General features: G+C 45.7%; 2 protein-coding genes across 6 annotated transcripts in view; one reads left to right on the top strand and one right to left on the bottom strand.

Moving 5' to 3' along the window:
* Positions 1-1,204: 1,204 nt before the first annotated feature.
* On the bottom strand, positions 1,205-18,060 carry NDUFC1 (NADH:ubiquinone oxidoreductase subunit C1). Of its 2 annotated transcripts, none has more exons than XM_070047579.1 (6): positions 17,621-18,060; positions 11,506-11,966; positions 10,563-10,852; positions 9,918-10,021; positions 5,743-5,825; positions 1,205-1,349 (listed from the first exon to the last, which is right to left on the bottom strand). In XM_070047579.1, exons 3-5 carry the CDS (start codon positions 10,783-10,785, stop codon positions 5,766-5,768), a joined length of 387 nt encoding a protein of 128 aa, XP_069903680.1. In that variant the 5' UTR covers positions 10,786-10,852; positions 11,506-11,966; positions 17,621-18,060; the 3' UTR covers positions 1,205-1,349; positions 5,743-5,765. The 2 variants fall into 2 exon arrangements, with proteins under 2 accessions (XP_069903680.1, XP_008265653.4); XM_008267431.4 differs by having other exon boundaries at positions 10,563-10,837; positions 11,506-11,633.
* Positions 18,061-18,118: 58 nt separating this feature from the next.
* NAA15 (N-alpha-acetyltransferase 15, NatA auxiliary subunit) overlaps positions 18,119-22,573 on the top strand; it is a 108,097-nt gene continuing 103,642 nt past the window's right edge. For 3 of the 4 annotated variants that reach the window (XM_008267430.4, XM_002716872.5, XM_051819443.2), the window contains exon 1: positions 18,119-18,495. In XM_008267430.4, coding sequence (XP_008265652.1) covers positions 18,442-18,495 — 54 coding nt within the window. In that variant the 5' untranslated portion in view covers positions 18,119-18,441. The remainder of the gene's footprint in view (positions 18,496-22,573) is intronic. The other variant, XM_070047547.1, reaches the window with a different exon arrangement.

The raw sequence follows: 22,573 nt of genomic DNA, 5'->3' as shown, positions 1-22,573 counted from the left end.
TTTTATTTTTTAAGATTTATTTATTTGAAAGTCAGAGGTTACAGAGAGAGAGGAGAGGCAGAGAGAGAGAGAGGTCTTCCATTCGATGGTTCACTCCCTAGATGGCCGCAACGGCTGGAGCCGTGCAGATCCAAAGCCAGGAGCTAGGAGCTTCTTTCAGGTCTCCCACACGGGTGCAGGAACCCAAGGACTTTGGCCATCTTCTACTGCTTTCCCAGGCCACAACAGAGAGCTGGATTGGAAGTGGAGCAGCTGGGGCTCGTATGGGATGTACGCCCATATGGGATGCTGGCACTTCAGGCCAGGGCATTAAGTCGCTGAGCCACAGAGCCGGCCCCGCATAAATAAGTTTTAATTAATGCATAAGACAGAGTTTTGATAAGGGACAAATGAAGTATACTGTGATTGTGTTTATTTCTTTTTTTTTTAATATCTATTTATTAGAAAGGCAGTGTTAGAGAGAGACACACACAGAGGCAGAGAGGTGTCTTTTCCCCACTGGTTCTCCAACGGCAACGATCAAGGCTGGGCCAAGCCCAAGCCAGGAACTAGTAGATTCTTCTGGGTCTCCCATGTGGGAGCAGGGACCCACGCGCTTGGGCCATCATGTGCTGCTTCCCCAGGTGGATTAGCAGGCAGCTGGATTGAAGTGGATCAGCAGGGACTTGCACCAGCACCCATATGGGATGCCTGCATCATAGGCTGTGGCTTTACAAGCTACACCACAACACTGGAACCTGTAATTGTGTCTATTAATCACCTCTCTTTTTAAATACTCAGGAGTTTTATAAGTCATTAGATGAAAGCTGTATTAGTAAAGAGGGACAACACATTTTGTGTTGCCATAACCGTAACTACAACAGTCACCCCAATAAAAGGAACGGAGTACAAAGAACCTCTGGCAATAGGACCCACCTTTACCTTCTAACTTATCAAAATGGTGCCTCTTGAAGACAACAGTATCTGGAATCTTTTGTACTTCTGTCTCTTTAATATACTGAAGAGTGTTTTAATCAGAAACTAAAAGTTTAAAAAAGGAGAAATCCTTCAGCAGTGATTTTTTTAAAATCTATTTCCATAATGTTTTTTTTTTCTAGCTTGTCTTTAATTACCTCTGGCCCTGGTAGCAATGGCATCTTCCAATGGAAGCATGTCTCATAATGTACCTCAGAAATGTTATTTTCTATAAGTTGGCAGGCATGCATTATCTGAAGAACATATAAGTTTTTTTATTTAATGCTGCAAAACACAACTGCTGACTTGACATATATTCACATAAAATTTTTTCTCTTACATTTACAATTCAACAGAATAATCCAGGGGAACTGCTAACCACCATATGTGCATACCTGTAAAAAGACAAAAACAAAAAAATGATAGCATTAATCAGCAGAAATAAAATTTAATAAAATTAGACTACTTGGAATAATTTACCTTACACCAACAGGGAAAGTCTAATGACAAATCCACAAAAAAGAAAATAAATATTTTATTTAAATTTTAACAAGAATATTTTGTCTGAGTTCCAAAAGAGTAGTTCAAGTCACCTGGTTTTGATTTAAATGCCCATTTTATTTTTAACTCTTGACTGTTGACTGTAGTAGTGAAATGGGCAGGGTGAGTTTTTTTTAATGGGATGCAGACCTCCCATGCAGCTTTTTGTTTTTTTAAAAGATTTATTTTTTTTACTTGAAAGGCAGTTACAGAGAGAGATAGAGACACAGAGAGAGAGGTCTTCTATCTGCTGGTTCACTCCTCAAATGGCCACAATGGCCAGTGTAGTGCCAGGCAGAAGCCAGGAGCCAGGAGCTTCTTCCAGGTCTCCCACATGGGTGCAGTGCCCAAGCACTTGGACCATCTTCTGCTGCTTTCCCAGGTGCATTTGCAGGGAGCTTGACAGGAAGTAGAGCAGCTGGGAATTGAACCAATGCCCATATGAAATGCCAGTGCTACAGGCCAGCACATTAACCTCCTGAGCCACATTGCTGGCCCCCAGGGTGATATTACCAGAAACAAAAAAATAGAAAGGATTTGGATAATTATGAAATCTTTACTTAATATATACTAAATCAATCTTCTGTATATAAAGATAATTGAAAATGAATCTTGATGTGAATGGAATGGGAGAAGGAGTGGGAGATGGGAGGGGTGTGAGTGGGAAGGAAATTATGGGGGGTGGGAGCCATTGTAATCCATTAACTGTACTTTGGAAGTTTATATTTACTAAATAAAAAATAAATTAAAAAAAAAGAAAGGATTTGGATAATTAACTCTATAAAGAGCTGAGTTTGAGATTAGAATTATGAAATATGGTAAACAAAACAAAGTATAGTTTGTGACCACTATGTTTACCATTCAGTAGATGAAAATTATCCACTTTAGGGGCTGGCGCCGTGGCTCACTTGGTTAATCCTCTGCCTGAGGCATCGACATCCCATATGGGCGCCGGGTTCCAGTCCTGGTTGCTCCTCTTCCAGGCCAGCTCTCTGCTGTGGCCTGGGAGGGCAGTGGAGGATGGCCCAAGTGTTTGGGCCCCTGCGCCTGCATGGGAGACCAGGAAGAGGCACCTGGCTCCTGGCTTCGGATTGGCATAACTCCGGCCATAGCGGCCATTATGGGGGGTGACCCAACGGAAGGAAGACCTTTCTCCTCTCTGTCTGTCTCTCTCTCTAACTCCATCTGTCAAATAAATAATAATAATAAAAAAAAAAAAAAAAAAAAAAAAAAAAAAAAAAACAACAACAACAGTGGAAGGAAGAAGAGACTCCAGGAAAAAAAAAAGATTTATTTGAAAGGCAGAGAGAGACAGAGACACAGAGACACAGAGAGAAAGGTCTTCCATCTGGTGGTTCTCTTTCCAAATGCTCTCAACAGCTGTGGTTGGGCCAGGCTGAAGCTAGGGTCCCAGGTCTCCCTTGAGGTCTTCGGTAGAAGAGATGCAAGTACTTGGGCCATTATCTGCTGCTTCACTAGGCACATTAGTGGGAAGCTAGATCAGAAGCAGAGAGCCAAGACTTGAATTGGCACTCTGATATGGGATATGGGCATCCCAAGGGGTGGCTTAACTCACTGTACCAAAACACTTGCCCCAGCTTGAGAATTTTGAGAGTGATTTCTCAATTTACAAAGGGATTAGTATAGGAATTCCTTAAAAAGTTTTCACAAATATCCTTAATATGTGCATATGTGTGTATGAATATACAGATAATATACAGATAACTACATAGATAATATATATACTGTTTATATTTTAATATATATTAAATAAACTCATCCTTGTCATCACAGACCACGTAGAATGTTATCTTTTTCACAGCTAGGCTTTCCCAGGAATTGTTTGAGTTGATGTTAGTCACAGTGACAATCATAATGACAATGGTCATGTAGAAAACAATTTTAAGTACACTTATCCATTCTACTACAGGCCAGACATTCAACATGCTGCTGAGTACATGACAATTAATAAAATAGGATTCTGGTTCCCATGGAATTCATACTCAAGCAAGGAATATGCCAGACATTAAGCAATTCTTTTTTTTTTTTTTTTTTCAGATTTTACTTATTTATAAACAAAGAGAGGAAGATTTACAGACAGAGGAAGAATCAGAGAGAAAGGTCTCCCATCCACTGGTTCACTCTCCAAATGGCCGCCATGGCCAGAGCTGATCTAATCCAAAGCCAGGAGTTTCTTCTGGTCTCCCATGTGGGTTCAGGGACCCAAGAACTTCTATTGCGGGCCAGCGCCGCGGCTCAATAGGCTAATCCAACGCCTTGCGGCGCCGGCACACCAGGTTCTAGTCCCGGTTGGGGCGCCGGATTCTGTCCTGGTTGCTCCTCTTCCAGGCCAGCTCTCTGCTGTGGCCTGGGAGTGCAGTGGAGGATGGCCCAAGTGCTTGGGCCCTGCACCCGCATGGGAGACCAGGAGGAAGCACCTGGCTCCTGGCTTCGGATCAGCGCGGTGCGCTGGCCGCAGCGCAGTGGCTGCGGCGGCCATTGGAGGGTGAACCAACAGCAAAGGAAGACCTTTCTCTCTGTCTCTCTCTCACTGTCCACTCTGCCTGTCAAAAAAAAAAAAAAAAAAAAAAGAACTTCTATTGCTTCCCCAAGTCACAGAAGAGAGCCGGATCAGAAGAGGAGCAGCTCAGATGTGAACTACAGCCCATATGGGATGCTGGCGCCACAGGTGGAGGCTTAGCAATTCTAATATAAATAATGATAACTTTCGTAAGTGCCATGAAGGAAATGTATAAAGCACTATTGAATTTAAGAAAGTAATATGCTTGGGCCGGTGCTGTGGCTCACTTGGTTGATCTTCCGCCTGTGGCGACAGCATCCCATATGGTGCTGGGTTCTGGTCCCAGTTGCTCCTCTTCCAGTCCAGCTCTCTGCTGTGGCCCGAGAAGGCAGTGGAGGATGGTCCAAGTGCTAAGGCCCCTGTACCTGCATGGGAGACCAGGAAGAAGCCCCTGACTCCTGGCTTTGGATTAGCATAGCTCCGGCCATGGCGGCCATTTGGGGGGTGAACCAAAGGAAGGAAGACCTTTCTCTGTCTCTCTCTAACTCTGTAAAAAAAAAAAAAAAGTAATATTCTTCTAGTTTCATTCATAAATATAAGTGTCTTTAAACACTGGGTCAAAAATGATGATTTAGGGGCCAGTGCTCTGGCATAGTGGTTAAAGCTGCTTTCTGCAGTGCTGGCATTCTATATGGGCACCCATGCATGTCCCAGCTGCTCCTCTTCCAATCCAGCTCTCTGCTGTGGCCTGGGAAAGCAGTAGAAGATGGCCCAAGTCCCTGGACCCCTGCACCCATGTGAGAGACCTAGAAGAAGCTCCAGGCTCCTGGCTTTGGATTGGCCCAGCTCTGGCTGTTGCAGTCATTTGGAGAATGAACCAACTGATGGAAGACCTCTCTCTCTCTCTCTCTCTCTCTCTCTCTGCCTCTCTGTAACTCTGCCTTTCAAATAAATAAATAAATCTTTAAAATAAAAAAGTTCTATGAAATCCTCTAATATTAAAAAAGAAAAAAAAAAAAACAATAACTTAAAATGATTATGCTATTGGTTGGCATTATAGCTTAGCAGGTAAAGCTGTTGCCTGTGCTGCCGGCATCCCATATAGGCACTGGTCTGAGTCCCAGCTACTCGACTTCTAATCCAGATCCCTGCTAATGTGCCTAGGAAAGCAGTGAATGATGGCCCAAGTGCCCCTGCAACCATGTGGGAAACCCTGAAGAAGCTCCTGGCTTATGCCTGGCCCAACCCTGGCCATTGTGGCCATTTGGGGAGTGAATCAGTAGATGGAAGATCTCTCTCTAACTTTGCCTTTCAAATAAAATAAATCTTAAAAAAAAAATTATGCTAAAAATTTGAGCCAAAGCATTAAGGTGTAGAGATTTGGCACGGAGGATAAGGTACCCTTTTGGGACACCTGCATCGCATACTGGAGCCCATGAGTCCAAGTTCTGGCTCCAATTCTGATTCCAGCTTCCTGCTAACGCACAGCCTGGGAGGCAGCAGATGATAGCTCAAGTGCTTAGGTCCCCATCCCCTTGTAAGAGATGTGGGTTGAATTCCTGCCTCTTGGGTTTGGCTTAGCCCAGCCCCAGCTGTCATGGACATCATAATTCATGAATTTGTCACAGACAGAACAGGGGTGCTAAAAGGTATAAACCTAATTAAAAAAATACAGTATTTAAAATTAACTTGCACAATCTAGTCTACCCAAAAAATTTTATACTTACAGTATTACTGGCATTTCCAAAGTTTACTCCAATCCATTTCTTCTTTTGTACTCTAAAACATCTTCATTGTGTTGTTTGATGAGCTACAAGTAGTTTACAACTAAAATTAGAAATGTGATCTTGCCAACAACTTAGAGATTAATAATGATACTTATAAGAGAAACAAGGACAGATTAAAATACTTATAATTATTCTAGCTAGAAATAAAAGACTAAGAGATCCCCAAATCCAAAAAGCATAAATGGAATAAGCTGTTAAACACAAACAGACACACTGAACTTGAAAAGGCAACCCTTAAAAGTTTAAACTCAATTTCTCTGATAAAATTACATAATAGCTATAGGATAGGCTGGTTGGTGGATATGTGTTACACTTCTGATTTTAGGGTTTGTTACTGAGAGTGAATCATCCAGTCTGTCTCCCAGCTCCATAAATTAGGTATCTTGGAGGACAGCCACTGTCGCAGAACCACTGTCTGACAGAATATACAATGGGAGTAATGGTTAATATATGATGACATTCACAGTAATCAAAGATCCAGGTTTTTAAAACATTTTTTTTTTTACTTATTTATTTTTTTTGACAGGTAGAGTGGACAGTGAGAGAGAGAGACAGAGAGAAAGGTCTTCCTTTTCCGTTGGGTTCACCCCTCAATGGCCGCTGTGGCCAGTGCGCTGCGGCCAGTGCACCGCGCTGATCCAAAGCCAGGAGCCAAGTACTTATCTTGGTCTCCCATGCGGGTGCAGGGCCCAAGTACCTGGGCCATCCTCCACTGCACTCCCGGGCCACCGCAGAGAGCTGGACTGGAAGAGGAGCAACCGGGACAGAATCCAGCGCCCCGACCAGGACTAGAACCTGGGGTGCCAGCGCCGCAGGCGAAGAATTAGCCTATTGAGCCGCAGCACCGGCCCAAAGATCCAGTTTTAATTACTAATGTTCTCAGGAGTAATCAAGCTTCTTTTTTAGGAAAAACCTTAAATTAAGAATGGAGGGGCTGGCTCTGGGTTAAGCTGCTGCCTGTAATGTCAGCAACCCATAAGAGCACCGGTTCAAGTCCTGGCTGCTCTACTTCCAATGCAGCTCCCTGTTGATGCACCTGAAAAAGCAGAAGATGGCCCAAGTGCTTGGGCTTCTGCACCCACCAGAATGAAGCTCTGGTTCCTGGCTTTACCCTGGACTGGCCCTGGCCGTTGCAGCCATTTGGGAGTGAGCCAGTGGATGCAGGATCTCTTTCTTTTCTCTCTCTCCCTCTCTGTAATTCTTTCAAATAAATAAATAAATCTTAAAAAGAAGAAGAAGAAAGAATATATAGGGGCTGGCATTGTGATATATAACTGGTTAAGTTGCCCCTGCAATGCCAGTATCCCAGATGGGTGCCAGTTCAAGTCTTGGCTGCTCCACTTCCGATCCAGCTCCCTGCTAATAGCCTAGGAAAAGCAGTGGAAGATGGCTCAAGTTCTTGGGCCCCTATCACCCATGTGGGAGACCTGGATGAAGCTGCTGGCTCCTGGCTTTGGCCTGGGCCAGCCCCAGTACACTGCAGCCATTTGGGGAATAAACCAGCGGATAGAAGATTTATCTCTCTCTCTCTCTGCAACCCTGCCTTTCAAATAAATAAAATAAATCTTTCAAAAAAAGTATAAAATTTCATTATATAAAACATTATTGAAAAGGGTTAGTTTACATTGTTAAATTATAACTTTCAATAGTTCTCTTCTTCCCTTATCAAAAGTTTGAATCACTTTATAAGGAAATCTAAAATAAGTGCTAGAAGTGTAGGTTAGTGGAAGAAGCCCCAAACTTATCAGATAAAACCAAAAAATGGGACCGGCACTGTAGCACAGAGGGTTAAAGCCCCAGTCTGCAGTGCTGGCATCCCCTATGGGCACCAGTTCGAATCCTGACTGCTCCATTTCCAATCCAGCTCTCTGCTGTGGCCTGGGAAAACAGCAGAAGATGGCCTAAGTCCTTGGGCCCCTGAACCCACGTGGGAGACCTGGAGGAAATTCCTGGCTCCTGGCTTCAGATTGGCACAGCTCTGGCCGTTGTGGCCACCTGAGAAATGAGCCAGCTGATCAAAGATCTCCCTCCCTCTCTTTCTCTCTCTCTCTCTCTCTCTGCCTCTCTGTAACTCTGCCTTTCAAATAAACAAATCTTTTTCAAAAATAACATAAAACAAAAAATTTGAAATACTAATACAGCAGATACTTTGAATCAACTTTTTTTAAGATTTATTTTATTTACTTGAAAAGTAGAGTTAGAGAGACAGAGAAACCTTTTCATCCACTGGTTCACTCCCAAAATGGCCATAACAGCCAGGGCTGGACCAGGCCGAACCCAGAAGCCAGAAACTTCATTAAGGTCTCCCACGTGGGTACAGGGGCCTAAGCTCTTGGGCTATCCTCCACTACTTTCCCAGATACACATATGCATTAGGAGGGAGCTGAATCAGAAGCTAGCAGCCTGGACTTGAACTGATGCCCACATGGGATGCTGGCATTGCAGGAGGCAGCTTTACCTCCTATACCACAACACTTGAATCAACTTTAAAAAATGATTTTATCTGCAGTGTTTTACAGCAGTTTGCAGTAGCAGTTTGCAGTATTGTGTGGTCTCTGAAGTCAGGGAGGATTGGGTTCAGCAATTCTCTAAGTGTGTCTCTTCATCTGCAATGGGTTAATAGCAATAGCATGTAACACATGGTGTAGTTGAAATGATATTCAATGAAAATTGACCTGTAAAGTATTAGGTAGAAGGGCAGAGGTTTGGCTTAGGGATTAGGATGCTGGTCAGGGCACCCTGTTCCACATCAGAGTACCTGGTTTGATTCCTGGCCCTGGCTCCTGATCCAGTTTCCTACTTAATGTAGACCCTGGGAGGCATCAGTGATGACTCCAGTAGTTGGGTTCCTAACACCCATGAAAGAGACCTGGACTGAGTTCTTGGCTCCCAGCTTTAGTGAATCTGTGAATAGGAGCTCTGTCTCTCTCAAAATAGATAAGCAGATATTTTTTAAAAGTATTAGGTATAGGGGCTTGCGCGGTGGCACAGCGGGTTAAAGCAGTTCTAGTCTCCACTGCCCCTCTTCCAATCCAGCTCTCTGCTATGGCCTGGGAAAGCAGTAGAAGATGGTCCAAATCCTTGGGACCCTGCACCCACATGGGAGACCCAGAGGAAGCTCCTGGCTCCTGGCTTCAGATGGGCCCAGCTCCGGCTATTGCAGCCATTTGGGGCTTGAACCAGATGGAAGACCTTTCTCTCTGTCTCTCCCTCTCACTGTAACTCCACCTCTCAAATAAATAAATAAAATCTTTAAAAAAAAAGAAAGAAAGAAAGAAAGAAAGGCAGGCAGGCAGAGTGGCTGAGATCTTCTATTTGATGTTTCACTCTCCAAATACCCACAAGAGCCAAGGCTGTACCAGGCCTAAGCCGGGAGCCAGGAACTCAACGCAAGTCTCACAAGTGGGTGGCAGGGACCCAAGTGCTCTGCTGACTCCCAGATGGACTAGCAGGAAGCTGAATTGGAAGTGCAGGCAGGGCTGGATCCCAGGCATTCTGATAAGGGGAACCAGAGTACCAAAGGAGCTGTTTAACCCACTATGCTACAAGGCTCGCCTGTTATACTTCTAATACTTCTTTTCTTTCCTTGGCTACATGGGTTGCATTTTCTGTTTCTTCCTAGTACTTTGGAACATTTATTGTCTGTTCCTTAGTTCCTCTGAGGGTTATCTCTATCACTTTTAAAACAATGAATCATTTGTTGGTTTATCAGAAAAAAAACTGTGGGGTTTTGAATCTACTGGGATTTTATCAGTACAGCATATTCACTGCTGGTCTGTCCTGAAGGCAAATGAAAAAGGTGCTTTCAGAAAAAACATCAAGCGGCCCTAATTTTCATTAAGAAAGTATACTTAATATTTTGTACAAACTGCCACTGCTCACAAAACCATTCTAAGTAACAACAATTAACAGAAATTTCAGTCTCGTACTTTTTCAACGCCGCTCAAACCTTAACTTCTTTTTAGCCCTTCTAGAGACGTTCCTTACAGAGCAACGTATTAGCGGTTACATAGCCTCCAGCGTAGGGGAGCGTCGCTCCCACACACTGTAACATTCGCTCCCCGCTGTCCTGCGGTCCCCCCACGGTGCTGGCCACCCAGGCATGAAGTTCTTACATAGATCCACAGGAACGCGCTGCTGCCCAAGGTCAGCCCAACTTTCAGCCAGTCAGGTTTGTCATTCGGCGGCTCCCGCACGTAGAACTTCGACCGCGCTGAAGCTGAAAGGGGAAACAGAGATACTCAATCTGAAATGCATTGCCTCAGCGGAAAACCCTGGCAACTACGTAATGCTGCTGCACCCGATTCTTTCCTCAACCCTCCCCTCCTTAAACAGCTAAGGAAAGAGAGGTTCAGAGAGAGCAGGTAACTCTCCCAGGGCCGCCGGCAAAGCCACGCCGGTCGTCGATAGCCGGCCGGACGCCTCCGAAGCCTCGTTTAGGGCCTTGTGGACGCTCAGACCACTCCAGAGCCGGCGCCCCCGGGAGCGTCTCCTTCCCCAGCGTGTCTGCGGGACACGACCTCGGGGAGGGAGGGCCCGCAGTTCCTTCGCGGAGAACGAGAGGGAACGGGGTTGGTGGCCCGTGACGACGATTCCAGGGTCCGGGGAAAAGGGGCAGGCGCGGGTTCTAGGCCGCCGGCTGGCCAAGGTCACTGCAGGACCAGCCCGGGCCGCTGCCGCCTCCAGCTCCCGCGGGCCGGGTCCACCCTGGGAGAGGCAGGCTGCGGGGCGAGTCGGCCTGCTTGAATTGGGACACTCACAGCCGCTGGGGAGCCTGGCGGGGGCCAGCAGCCGTGAGAGAGGACGCAGCAATGCGGACGGCGCCATCTTGCTGGGCCGTGCTCCACCTCCCCGCTCGCTCGTTCGCCTCCGCTCTCCTCTCCCGGAGCTGGCGCCCCTCCGAGCGCCCCCTGGCGGGCGGTAGCGCGTACTCTTGGGCTCTGGCCCCAAGCTCTGCAGGGTGCCCAGGCAAATCGCAGTCATGGCGTGGTTCCTCAGCACCCCCTTGCCGCATGCGTTGGTCTATACAGTGGAACTAGAAAGGACATGACTTAAACGAAAAGAGAGAAAAGGGGAAAAAAAAAAAAAGGTCGCTTATCCACTTCTCTGTCCCTTGAGTATGTCTTTTCATTCTCTCCCCACCCCTGGGTGGGGGGCATCCTAAAATTCCACGAGCCAGAACACTGTAAAATGAAGTGTTGGCTGAGTGACAACTAGCAATTTGGACGGAGTTCTGTGTTCCAGGCACCGTGCATAAGTGCGTCATATGGTTTACATGCACTGTCTCATTTTGTCTTTCACAACGACTCAATGCCCAGCCGTCTACCGACGAAGCTCACAGAAGACAGCTACTCATCCAAGATATTATGTTTGAAAAGACCCCATAACAGTTCCAAAAGTCCATTTACCCTTGCGATTGCAGTGAAGCCTCACAACCCTGGAAGGGAAAGAGAATCCTGGTCTTTTAGAAAGGAAACGTCTTGAGGTGGACAGGGCTAGCAGAAGTGTGGGATTCAGTGTGAGGACCACTGATCCGAGACCTAGACACGCTCCTGGTGCATCTAACGAGCCCTGGACTACCTGGAAGGCCAGGAGCTGTGTAGATCAGGTTCCAACTGCCAAGTTCAAAGCACCATTCCTGCCCACCACCTTTGAGACATGTATACCTCAGGTTTACATCTGTAACAATAAAACTTAACTTACGGGATCTGTTATGAAGCTTAGAAAGTGCCTGGTAGTATTAAGACTTCATACTAGCTGGCAGCGTTTTGACACGTTGGGTTAAGCTGTTGCCTGCTGCTCTGCTTCTGCTCCAACTCCCCGCCGATCACCTGGGAAAGCAGTGGAAGATGGCCTCTGCCGCCTGCGTGGGAGATCCCAATTGAGTCCTAGGCTCCTGGCTTCAGCCTGAACTAGCCCCAGCCTTTGCAACCATTTGGAAAGTGAACTGGCAGAAGCAGATCTTTCTCTTTGTCCCTTCCTGTGTATCTCTAAAAATCCTAAAACAAACAAAAAAACACACTAAAAAACCTCTCAAGAAATTGGAAAAGTCAATTGAGTTTAAAAAAAAAAAAAAGGCCGTTGTACCGACTAACAGGTTTTATCTTGCACAAGCAAATTAGATTTTTGCACATCTAATTCTTTGTTTGATATGTCTTGAGACCCTGTAAAAATACAAATAGAAAACAATAAATTTTAGTCCTTAAGTTATTCCTTTAAACCTAATGCCATATAGGTTAATTTTTGGTACAATTTATTTATTTTATTTTTTTTTCAGAGTTAAGGGAAAGGTTTATTGATGGGGAAATCTGACAGGGCAAAGAAGGGGGGGGGGTGTCGAGAGAGATCGAGAGAGAGAGAGAGGGTGAAAGAGAGAGAGAGCACACACGTGTGTTGGAAGCAGTTCTTGTTATACCTTGTAGGGGCAGGGAAATTAGAGTAGTGAATCCTGTTAGGGTGGAGGTGGAGCTGACAGTTGTGGCTGGACCATTTTGTCACCTGGCTTCTGGCAATGGCAGTGAGGTCCAGAGCCTAGGATGGTATCAGGGTGTAGATCGCACCACAGATAAGACTGTGCCATTTTACTAACATTCCCCCCTTTTGTGTTTTATAAAGCAGGTGTTGAATGGGATTACATAGGCCCCAAAAGTCCAGGAGGGGTGGAGGGGCGTGGTCTATCTTGTATAGCTGCTTCCTGCTGACATGGGCAATGAGTCACTCTGCTGGCATGGGGTGATGGCTCAAGCCGGGATCTCCTTGGTGGGAGCCAGCATATCCCTGCAGCGGCATTTGGTTGACCGCTTGGTTGAAGGCTTTGGTTCATTCCGTTATCACCTCCTGTAAACACTCAGGAGTTTGAAAGGCAGGTATATGGATGGAGATTACAGAGCTTGGTGGTGTGGAAGGAAGTCCGGGGGTTGGACTTTGTGGTTGGCAGGGGTCCAGGATCCCAAAACAGCTCAAATCCCTGAAGGGTAGCAAGGTTGATGGAAGAGCCCGGATCTGAGTTATAGCACCAATATAAGGCTACCACAAAACACACCAAATGCTGGAGTTAAGAGCAGGGTTTATTGATGGGAGAAATCTGACATATCAAAGGAGAAGGGCGAAGAAGAAAGAGGGAGGTCGAGAGAGAGAGAGAGAGAGAGAAAGAAGAAGAAGAAGAAGAGGAGGAGGAGGAGGAAGAGGAGGAGGAGGAGGAGGAAGGAGGAGGAGAAGGAAGGAGGAGGAGGAGGAGGAGGAGGGAGATCAGGAGGGAGAGGGAGGGGGGAAGGAGGAGACGGGGATGGAGGAGAGGGGAGGAGAGAAGGAGACAGTTAATTTTATTTTATTTATTTATTTATTTATTTTTTTAGTGTAAACATGCTAGCAAAGTTTAAGGAAGAGAAATAATGAAGAGAATACAACTGACAGACCAGGCAAGCATCTTGGCAAGGAACTGAGAGCCCATATAGGTTAATTTTAAAAGCAAAATGAATTTGTTAGCATTTCTTTTCCTTCTGTATTTTCACTAGTAGTATAATTTTCTTTTTTTAAAACCAAAAAGTATTGACCAAAGAGTAAAATAATTGTGCTATGCTTCCTGGCTCGTTTTTTTTTTAACATGAAAATGTTGGCTAAACAGGGTGCTAAATTGTGAGTCATTTTATAGTTTGTAACCTAGTTTGAGCCTTCTGTAGCCATGCTCATGTAAGCAAACCACCCAGCTAATGCGCTGAGTCAGTTGTCGGGTCTCAGTTTCTTGGCTTCATGTCCACTCAGCAACTCCTTGGTTGTGTATCCTATCTACCATCCCTTGGAAGCTCGTCCTGACGAAGCTTTTGCTGGTATCTTACATGTTGAAACAGAAGCCACGTTGAGTCAGAGTGTTCAGAACCAGTGAGTGGATTACTAATTTCAGGACTGCTGTTGGGAAGAGCTATTTTGTTCTTTTTTAGAGCTTTGGTCCCTGGGTCCTTTTACTAGTGTGTATTTTGGGAAAGTGATGAAGTACAAGCACATTTTCTCCCAGCATGTTAGAGCTGATGGAACTCTACACTCAGCGTAGGCAGCCCACGTGAAACTCCATCTTGAAAGAATCCTGATGAAGCAACTCCAGCCAGGAGCAAAGCACTGTGGCATTTGGGCAGGAGCTGCTTCGTGGCATGCATTTAAGCAGGACCAGAATTTGAATGCCGAAGTCTTACTCATGACCCAGGTGAAAAGAGAAGAGATTTGAGGTAGCAGCTAAAGCCCAAACTTTTAGTTCCATATTTCTGTTGGGAAACAATTTACTCAATTCACATCTCCTTGGGAGGGTTAAAGAAGAGTAAGACTTGAAACAGTATAAAATGCAAAACCACACATATATGTTTATGGACTCATGATGCATTAATATATCATAGATCAAATTCAAGACCTGAAAGAGAGATGGACTTCCTGAGGTATCTGCAAGTTTATATTAAAAAAAAAAAAAAATCAGATGGGGCCAGTATTGCGGCACAGCAAGTTTAAGTGGCTGCCTGCAATGCTTGCAACCCAAATAGGTGGGTACCAGTTCAAGTCCCAGCTGTTCTACTTCCAATCCAGCTCCCTGCTAATATGCTTGAGAAAGCAACAGAAGATTGGTCAAGTGTTTGGACCCCTGCACCCATGTGGGAGGCTAAAATGGAGTTCCAGACTCCCAGTTTCTTTTCTTTTTTTTAAAGATTTATTTTTATTTATTTGAAAGAGTTACAGAGAGAGGTAGAGACACAGAGAGAGGTCTTCCATCCGCTGGTTCTCTCCCCAGATGGCCACAACGGCAGAGCTGTGCTGATCTGAAGCCAGGAGCCAGGAGTTTCTTCTGGGTCTCCCACGTGGGTGTAGGGGCTCAAGGATTTGGGCCATCTTCTACTGCTCTCCCAGGCCATAGCAAAGCTGGATCGGAAGTGGAGCAGCTGGGACTAGAACTGGCGCCCATATGGGATGCCAGCGCTTCAGGCTAGGGCTTTAACCCACTGCGCCACAGCACCAGCCCCCAGACTCTCAGTCTCAACCTGGCCCAGCCCCTGCTGTTGTAGCCATTTGAGGAGTCAACCAGCAGATCGAAGTTCTGTCTCTCTCTCTTTCTGTAACTCTGCCTTTCAATAAATAAATAAATAAATCTTAAAAACATCAGAATAGCAAAAAGTTAACATTTGTTAAATGAGTCACAGATTTCTTTTTTATTGTTTCTGTATTTAAATACTTAGTAGTTAAAACGTGCAAGTCTCAATAGAGAAATATTACATATATGAAAATGCAATTTAACTCTACATTCCTCTTTTGTAAAATTAAAAGTGTGCAAGAGGGGCTGTTGCTGTGGTATAGTAGGTTAAGCAACCATCTGCAGCACTGGCATCCCACATGGGCACCGGTTTGAGTCGTGGCTGCTCCACTTCTGATCTAGCTCCCTGCTAATGTGCTTGGGAAAGCAGGAGAGGATGGCCCAAGTGCTTAGACCCCTGCACCCAAGTAGGAGACTTGGAAGAAGCTCTTGGCTCCTGGCTTTGGCCATTTGGGTAGTGAATCAACAGATAGAAGCATGCTCTCTCTCTGTAACTCTGCCTTTCAAGGAAATTAAAATATTTTTTTAAAAAGTTTGCAAGATAAATGATGTTATTTAGTTACTTTCGGTTAATTTTTTGTGGAGGCACTTTAACCACCATGTCATGTGAGTATATGGGATGAGATGAGATGAATGAAGTAACCATTAGCAGCAGCAGCAGCAGAATCATTACTCAGCCTTAGATATGTTCAGCTCCTGGAAGCATAGCTGTCATTCACAGCATGACCCATGTGGAATCCCTGTTTGTCAAATAGTGGTGACCAGAGTGTGTATTTTGTTGCGTTCAGGCTATCAAGTCACTGTGTGGTCAGACTGCTATCTGTAGGTGCATTTTAACTAGGAAATAAATCAGACAAATGTGGAATCTGTAGGATATTCACTGAAACTTACAAAGTGTTATCAGCCAAAAAGATGTAACATTTGCCAAAGAATATCATTGGTTCGTCTTATCAGGTACTCAGCTTTCACGGAAATGGCTGTTTCATAGACCAGAAGTTATCTTCCCCTGAAGGGAAAAATAGAATATTATTTATAGGAGAGATCTAGAAAGCCACAGTAAATAATATTGCTGGAGGGAGTTTTGGGTATGAAAGCAGAGATTTAGATTTAGCCAACTTCATAGTTAAGCCAAGCTTATCTCCTGTAGATAGGCAATTTTTCTACATTTTAATAGTTCAGATAGTTGAAAGACCTTTTAGGAGCAGTGAATTTGGCAGGTTATCACTAAATAACTTTTTCTGAATTGTGATTTTGTTCTCAGCTTTATATATATTTATAAAAGTTAAGGTTAAAAAACTGGCCCTATTTCAAAACTGAAATGATTTCTTTAAAACTTTCCTTTACATTTTTAAAAATATTTATTTATTTATTTATTTGAAAGGTACAGTTGCAGAGGCAGAGAGAGAGAGGTCTTCCATCTGCTGGTTTACTCCCCAAATGGCTGCAATGACTGGAGCTAGGCCAATCCAAAGCCAGGAGTTTGGAGCTTCTTTCAGGTCTCCCATCCCGTGCAGGGGCCCAAAGACTTGGGCCATCTTCTACTGCTTTCCCAGGCCATAAGCAGAGACTGGATCAGAAGTGAAACAGCTGAGATTTGAGCCGGTGCCCATATGGGATGCGGCATTGCAGACAGCGGCTTCACCTGCCAGCAATGCCACAGAGCTGGCCCTGAAATAAGATTTTTATTTAAACTTGAAGAGCGATCACAGAATTCAAGGAAATCCCAGGATGTGACTTGCTAAAATCTTATTTATCAGCCACATGAAGGGAGAAGGCAATTAAGATACAGGTAGAAAACCTGTATCTTTTCTAAAAAAGATCTATTTATTTTATTTGACAGGCAGCTAGAAAGAGAGGGAGAGATCTTCCATCTCTGGTTCACTCCCCAAATGCCAGCAACAACTGTGGCTGGGCCAGGCTGAAGCCAGGAACTCCATTAGGGTCTCCCATGTGGGTGCAGGGACCCAAGCACCTGAACTTTCATCCACTGCCTCACAGGGGCCCTACCACAATGCTAGATGTGTCGCACGGAGTCACTGGGACTCCAGCCAGCACTTTCCTGTAGGGTTGGGTATCTCAAGCAGTGGCTTAACCACCTGTGCCACAATGCCTGCTCTGAAAAGCCAAGTTCTGGTCTCAGATTTTTCCACTGGGAACCATCTTATTCAACTCATACCTTCCAGGGAGGGTCAAAGAGTAACTTGGAAATTGTAAAAATACCTATCAATATACTCAAAAGAGCAAACCCACTGCACATATTGTTTAGTGATATATGATGCAAAAGAATGCTACAGATCAAATTCAGCATCTGTAGAGAGTTCATAAAAAACCAAGTGTAAAGTGACTCATATGACTGGGAACTTTTTAAATAATTAACGGAGTGCCACCTTGAAAGAGTTGTACTTGTTGGCTAGGGAACGGAATGACATATGTGAAAGGGGCCCTGCTCAGTCTCTAGCGCCGTTTTGCCCCCTCTGGAGTAGTTACTCAACATCCTTGTCTGGTAGCTAAGATTTGAGGATTTCTGGTGACCGGGAGATCACCATGTCACAGTATTAGGCTAGGCTTGCGCTTCAAGGGAGCTACAGGGGAGCCAGTGACCCTGAACTCTCCCCTACACCAGGGTGACTCTTAGTACAAGTCTGATAAGCCCGCATGGTATGGTCAAAACAACGCAATGAACGCAAACAACTCAACCTTCAGATGTTTCTTTGGTAGTGCCAACAAAGCACTTCGGATCTGGATACCAACCTTTCCAGGTTCCTCTTAAGCAATATTCACTAAATCACCGATACCCCGGGCAGCCAAGCCCATTTCATTGGCCAACCTTTCACACTCCTTCCCCTTCAGATCTGTTTACAAGTTCCCAGGGAGGGGAAGACGTTTTCCTTTATCCTCTCTCGCCTCTGCTCCTTAATTAGGCACTTCCGTCCATGATCAACTCGAACATCTACACCTGCCTCTGGCACGTTAGGCTCAAACTGTGATCACACAGTCTGACCGAGTCCACACAATGAATGAAAGCCAATCTAGCAGCAAAGAGCAGAATAGCTATCTCGAGGAGGAGGCGGTCGGAAACGGAGTCGGCTGCTCCCCGGGTCGCTCCCAGGGCGCCTCCGAAGCACCTCGCGCTCTAAGCATGGGCGGGGCCAGTTCGGACCCTCAGGGCCGCCGCCGGCCGGCCGGCCTCCAGGTTTCCCGGCACGCTCCAGGACAGAGGAGGTGGGGAAAGAAGGTCATCGCGCCTGCGTGCTAGGAGGTGTGACCCGGGTGGGAAAGCCCTCCGCGTCCGCCATTTTGGCTGCCTCTGTCGGTCTGTTCAGTTACCACGTGAACCGCCGACGGAGACCCGTTGCGGGGGGAGGCGGCGGCAGCGCTAAGTGGGAAAGGAGAAAAGACAACGAGGAGAAAGGGGTGTCCGGGTAGGGCGACGCGGCAACACCCAAGGTCTGGTGGTGGCCACGGATCGGGGTATTCAAGGCTGAAGCGGCCAGGGAACGGCAGCGGCGGCGGTCGGACAAACAGACTGACCCAGCCGGGTGGTGGCGGGAGCAGCGGGAGGAGCCGGAACGATGCCGGCCGTGAGCCTCCCGCCCAAGGAGAACGCGCTGTTCAAGAGAATCTTGGTAAGTGCGAGTCTCGGGGCAAGCACTGGCTTGGATTTAGCCGGTAACCGGGCCTGTCACTCCTAACCTCGGCCCGGCTGGCACCGAGCCACCTCCGCCTGAGACCCCGCCTTCGGAGTTGGGCCGAATGCACTTCTTTGCCCCCTCTGTGGGGTTCCCACTTCGGCCCGCGAGCCTGGGGCCACAGGCTTCCCGCTCCGACCCCCACGTTGCGGAGGCCCTGGTTCCGGACTAGGCCTCAACTTCCCGGCTTCTAGACTGTCGGTTTTCAGCCTCCCCGAGCAAAGGGAAGAGAGGCCCGGCCTTCAGCAGGGCAGCGGGCAGCACGGGCAGGAGTCGCGGCCCGGGTGGTGCGGGAATCCTGCTGGCAGGCTGGGGTGGCACCCTTGGAAGGAACAGGTGGCGCGGATGCAGCGCGGCTCATTCATTGCCTGAGCGCGGTTATCCCTCCATCGTCCGTCCGTCCGTCCGTCCGTCTCTCCCTCCCTCGTCCTCTCCATTCACCTGTCCCCGCCCGGTCCGCGGTCGCTGAATGATCTGGGAGGAGGGAGGGAGGGAGGTGATGCGAAGGCAAGGGAGCCTTCCAAACGACTAGCTCTTTGGGGTTAGTTGCATATTTGAGCGTGCAGCTCCCCGGCCTCTCGTGTTCCCTCTTTTCTGGAGTAGGGAAGGGGCATTTATTTCTTGGTTTCCGAGCGGGAAACAGCCCCACCCCATCACCCTCCTTGGGAGGTGGGTCCCGTTTCGAGGGGGCGGTCCAGTAGGAAGTGGAAAGTTGAGAGTCTTAACTTGAGGCTTTCTAGACACCGACTTTTCTTATTCTCCAAAGTATATTAACACATACGGCGAAAACTTAGCAGACAAAAGGGAATATCAGAATTTTGGAGATGAGTGTTGTTGACGCTAGATCAAACTCCTTTATTCCCTACATTTCAGATGTGTGCAGTTGGCATTTTTTTTAGAACCATAAATGCGTTGTTATTTGTAGGGGCCGTTTACATTGTAAAATATGTCCTGTAGCCTTGGTGCTATAATGAATACATTGTAGCACATTTTTTGTTTGGCATTTAGTATGCGGCTTGCCCCTTTCAGGCACACATTTCTCTCAGAAAGAATTGAGTGTATTTGCCAAACTTGGGCTTTTAAATTTAGGGAATTTTAAAAGTGTAACACTGTATGAAAGTGTTAGTCTTTTCTCCTGCAAGTGTAATTTATTTTACTTGTTTGAAAAGTAGAACTCTGAGGATCCAGCCTTTCTAGAAATTAAGACTTAAAATTCATGTTGAAATAATTTTAATTTTACAAAAATAGCTAATCGTATTCGCCCTGCAGATTTAATCAGTTCATGTTGAAAAAATATTAGAAAGTTACATGCGGTACCACCGAACTCTTACTTACTTATTAGTGTTTCATTTTGCCTTAAGACTACATGGAAGGTAAATAGGACTATGACATCCTTTTAGAAGAATATTTTTAAAACTTTCAAAAGACTACTTGGTGTGCAGTTAGGGGGATGACATAGTTTTGGGATTGCAATATATTTTTAATCTTCCCACCCGAGCTCGCTCTTGTGGAAAAATTCAAGCTGCCATGTTGAAATGAAAGTAGAAGGAATAGCATAAACCCTTTACCTAACCTTAATATTTGACATTTTGCTGTATTTGCTTTCTTTCTCTCTTGATATATACGAAACAGTTACAAGAAGGTTGCAAACATAATGTTTTCATCTCTAAATAGTCAGCAAGCATCTCTGAAGGAAAAGGACATGTCCTGTGTACCATTAATAATTGTACCTTAATACTACCTGATATAAGGTTTATATGCACATTTTTCCAATTATTAGTACTTTTTTTAAAAAAATTAAACTTTTAAAATTTAAAGATTTATTTGAAATCCAGTGACTGGGGTTGGGGGAGAAAGAGAGAGATCTTCCACGCATCCATTAGTTGACTTCCCAAATGACCACAACAGCCAGGCCGGGCCAGGCCAAAGCCAGGGGCTGGAACTACATCTGGGTCTCCATGTGAGTGACAGGGGCCCAAATATTTGGACCATCTTTTGCCGCCTTCTCAGACACATTACAATGAAGTTGGATAGGAAATAAAAAGACTGGAAGCAGCATTTCTATATGGTATTTGGGCATTGTGAGTGCTGCCTTAAACCCACTGAGCCAAAATACAGGCACTTAAAATCAAAATTGTTATTTTGAGGTAGCTTTAGATTTATATGGTTTAAGAAATAATACAGAGGTCCCTGTTTATCTTGCTTCATCAGCACTTATACCTTGCAAAACCGGGTTATTATTAACATTGATACAGTGTAGCAGTTTTAATTTACATTCCTCCAATTTTACTTGTTCTCCTTTGTATGTTTATTTCATTTTGTACAGTGTTATCATGTGTAGATTTTACTTCTCCAGGCAGGATAAAACAACAGTTACATCAACAAAAAGGGTTTCTCTGTTGCCCTTTATTTTTTATTTTTTATTTTTTATTTATTTTTTTATTTTTTTTGACAGGCAGAGTGGACAGTGAGAGAGAGAGAGACAGAGAGAAAGGTCTTCCTTTGCCGTTGGTTCACCCTCCAATGGCCGCCGCGGCCAGCGCGATGTGGCCAGCGCACCGCGCTGATCTGATGGCAGGAGCCAGGAGCCAGGTGCTTTTCCTGGTCTCCCATGGGGTGCAGGGCCCAAGCACCTGGGCCATCCTCCACTGCACTCCCGGGCCACAGCAGAGGGCTGGCCTGGAAGAGGGGCAACCGGGACAGAATCCGGCGCCCCGACCGGGACTAGAACCCGGTGTGCCGGCGCCGCTAGGCGGAGGATTAGCCTAGTGAGCCGCGGTGCCGGCCCTCTCTGTTGCCCTTTAGAACCATATCCACTCACTTTGCACCCATCCTCTCTATCTTTAGCCTTCAGCAACCACTCCTAATCTGTTCTCTATTAGTATTTTTTGTCATTTCAGGAATGTTTACTAATATTAATCAGATAGCATGTAACTTTTTGGAATTGGCCTTTTTTTTTTCAGCAAATTCCTTTGAGATTTAATTTGTTGCTTGTGTAACTAGTTTGTCCCTTTTTTACCAATCATCAATATTTGGTGATAGGGATGTACCACAGTTTATTTAACCATTCATAAAACAGCAAATTTTGATTAAGTATCTAAAATTATCTTCTTCAATGCTAGTGATAATGGAGCAATAACCTTTAAGTTGATAGCTAAAAAGTGCTGAAGGATTGATTGTGGTCAGTTGTGTGTATATTCTCTGTGTCTCTCCTTTCTTTGTATATCTATTTTTCAAGTAAATAAATTAATCTCTTAAAAAATTTTTTATTCTTTTTTTTTTTTTAAGGTTTATTTATTTATTTGAAAGGCAGAGTTACACAGAAAGAGGAGAGGCAGAGAGAGAGAGAGAGAGGTCTTCATCCTCTGGTTCACTCCCCAGTTGGCCGCAAGGGCCAGAGCAGCGCGGATCTGAAGCCAGGAGCCAGGAGCTTCTTCGGGGTCTCCGACATGGGTGCAAGGGCTCAAATACATGGGCCATCTTCCACTGCTTTCCCAGGCCATAGCAGAGAGCTGGATCAGAAGTGGAGTAGCCTGGACTTGAACTGGTGCACATATGGGTTGCCAGCACTGCAGGTGGTGGCTTTACCCTCTGTGCCACGGCACCAGTCCTAATGTAGTTTTGGACTTTGTCTTGGATGTTTTATGTTGTTAGAATAAGTCTGAAGAAGAGACTTTTCCTTTCTTTTTTTTTTTTTTTTTTTTTGACAGGCAGAGTGGACAGTGAGAGAGAGAGAGAGAGAAAGGTCTTCCTTTGCCGTTGGTTCACCCTCCAATGGGCGCCGCGGCCGGCGCGCTGTGGTCGGCACACCAGGCTGATCCGATGGCAGGAGCCAGGTACTTCTCCTGGTCTCCCATGGGGTGCAGGGCCCAAGCACTTGGACCATCCTCCACTGCACTCTCTGGCCACAGCAGAGAGCTGGCCTGGAAGAGGGGCAACCGGGACAGAATCCGGCACCCCGACTGGGACTAGAACCCGGTGTGCCGGCGCCGCAGGGCAGAGGATTAGCCTAGTG

This window comes from Oryctolagus cuniculus, chromosome 8, assembly GCF_964237555.1.
Source record: "Oryctolagus cuniculus chromosome 8, mOryCun1.1, whole genome shotgun sequence".
Classification (NCBI taxonomy): domain Eukaryota; kingdom Metazoa; phylum Chordata; class Mammalia; order Lagomorpha; family Leporidae; genus Oryctolagus; species Oryctolagus cuniculus.
This window is presented reverse-complemented; position numbering and strand designations above follow the sequence as displayed.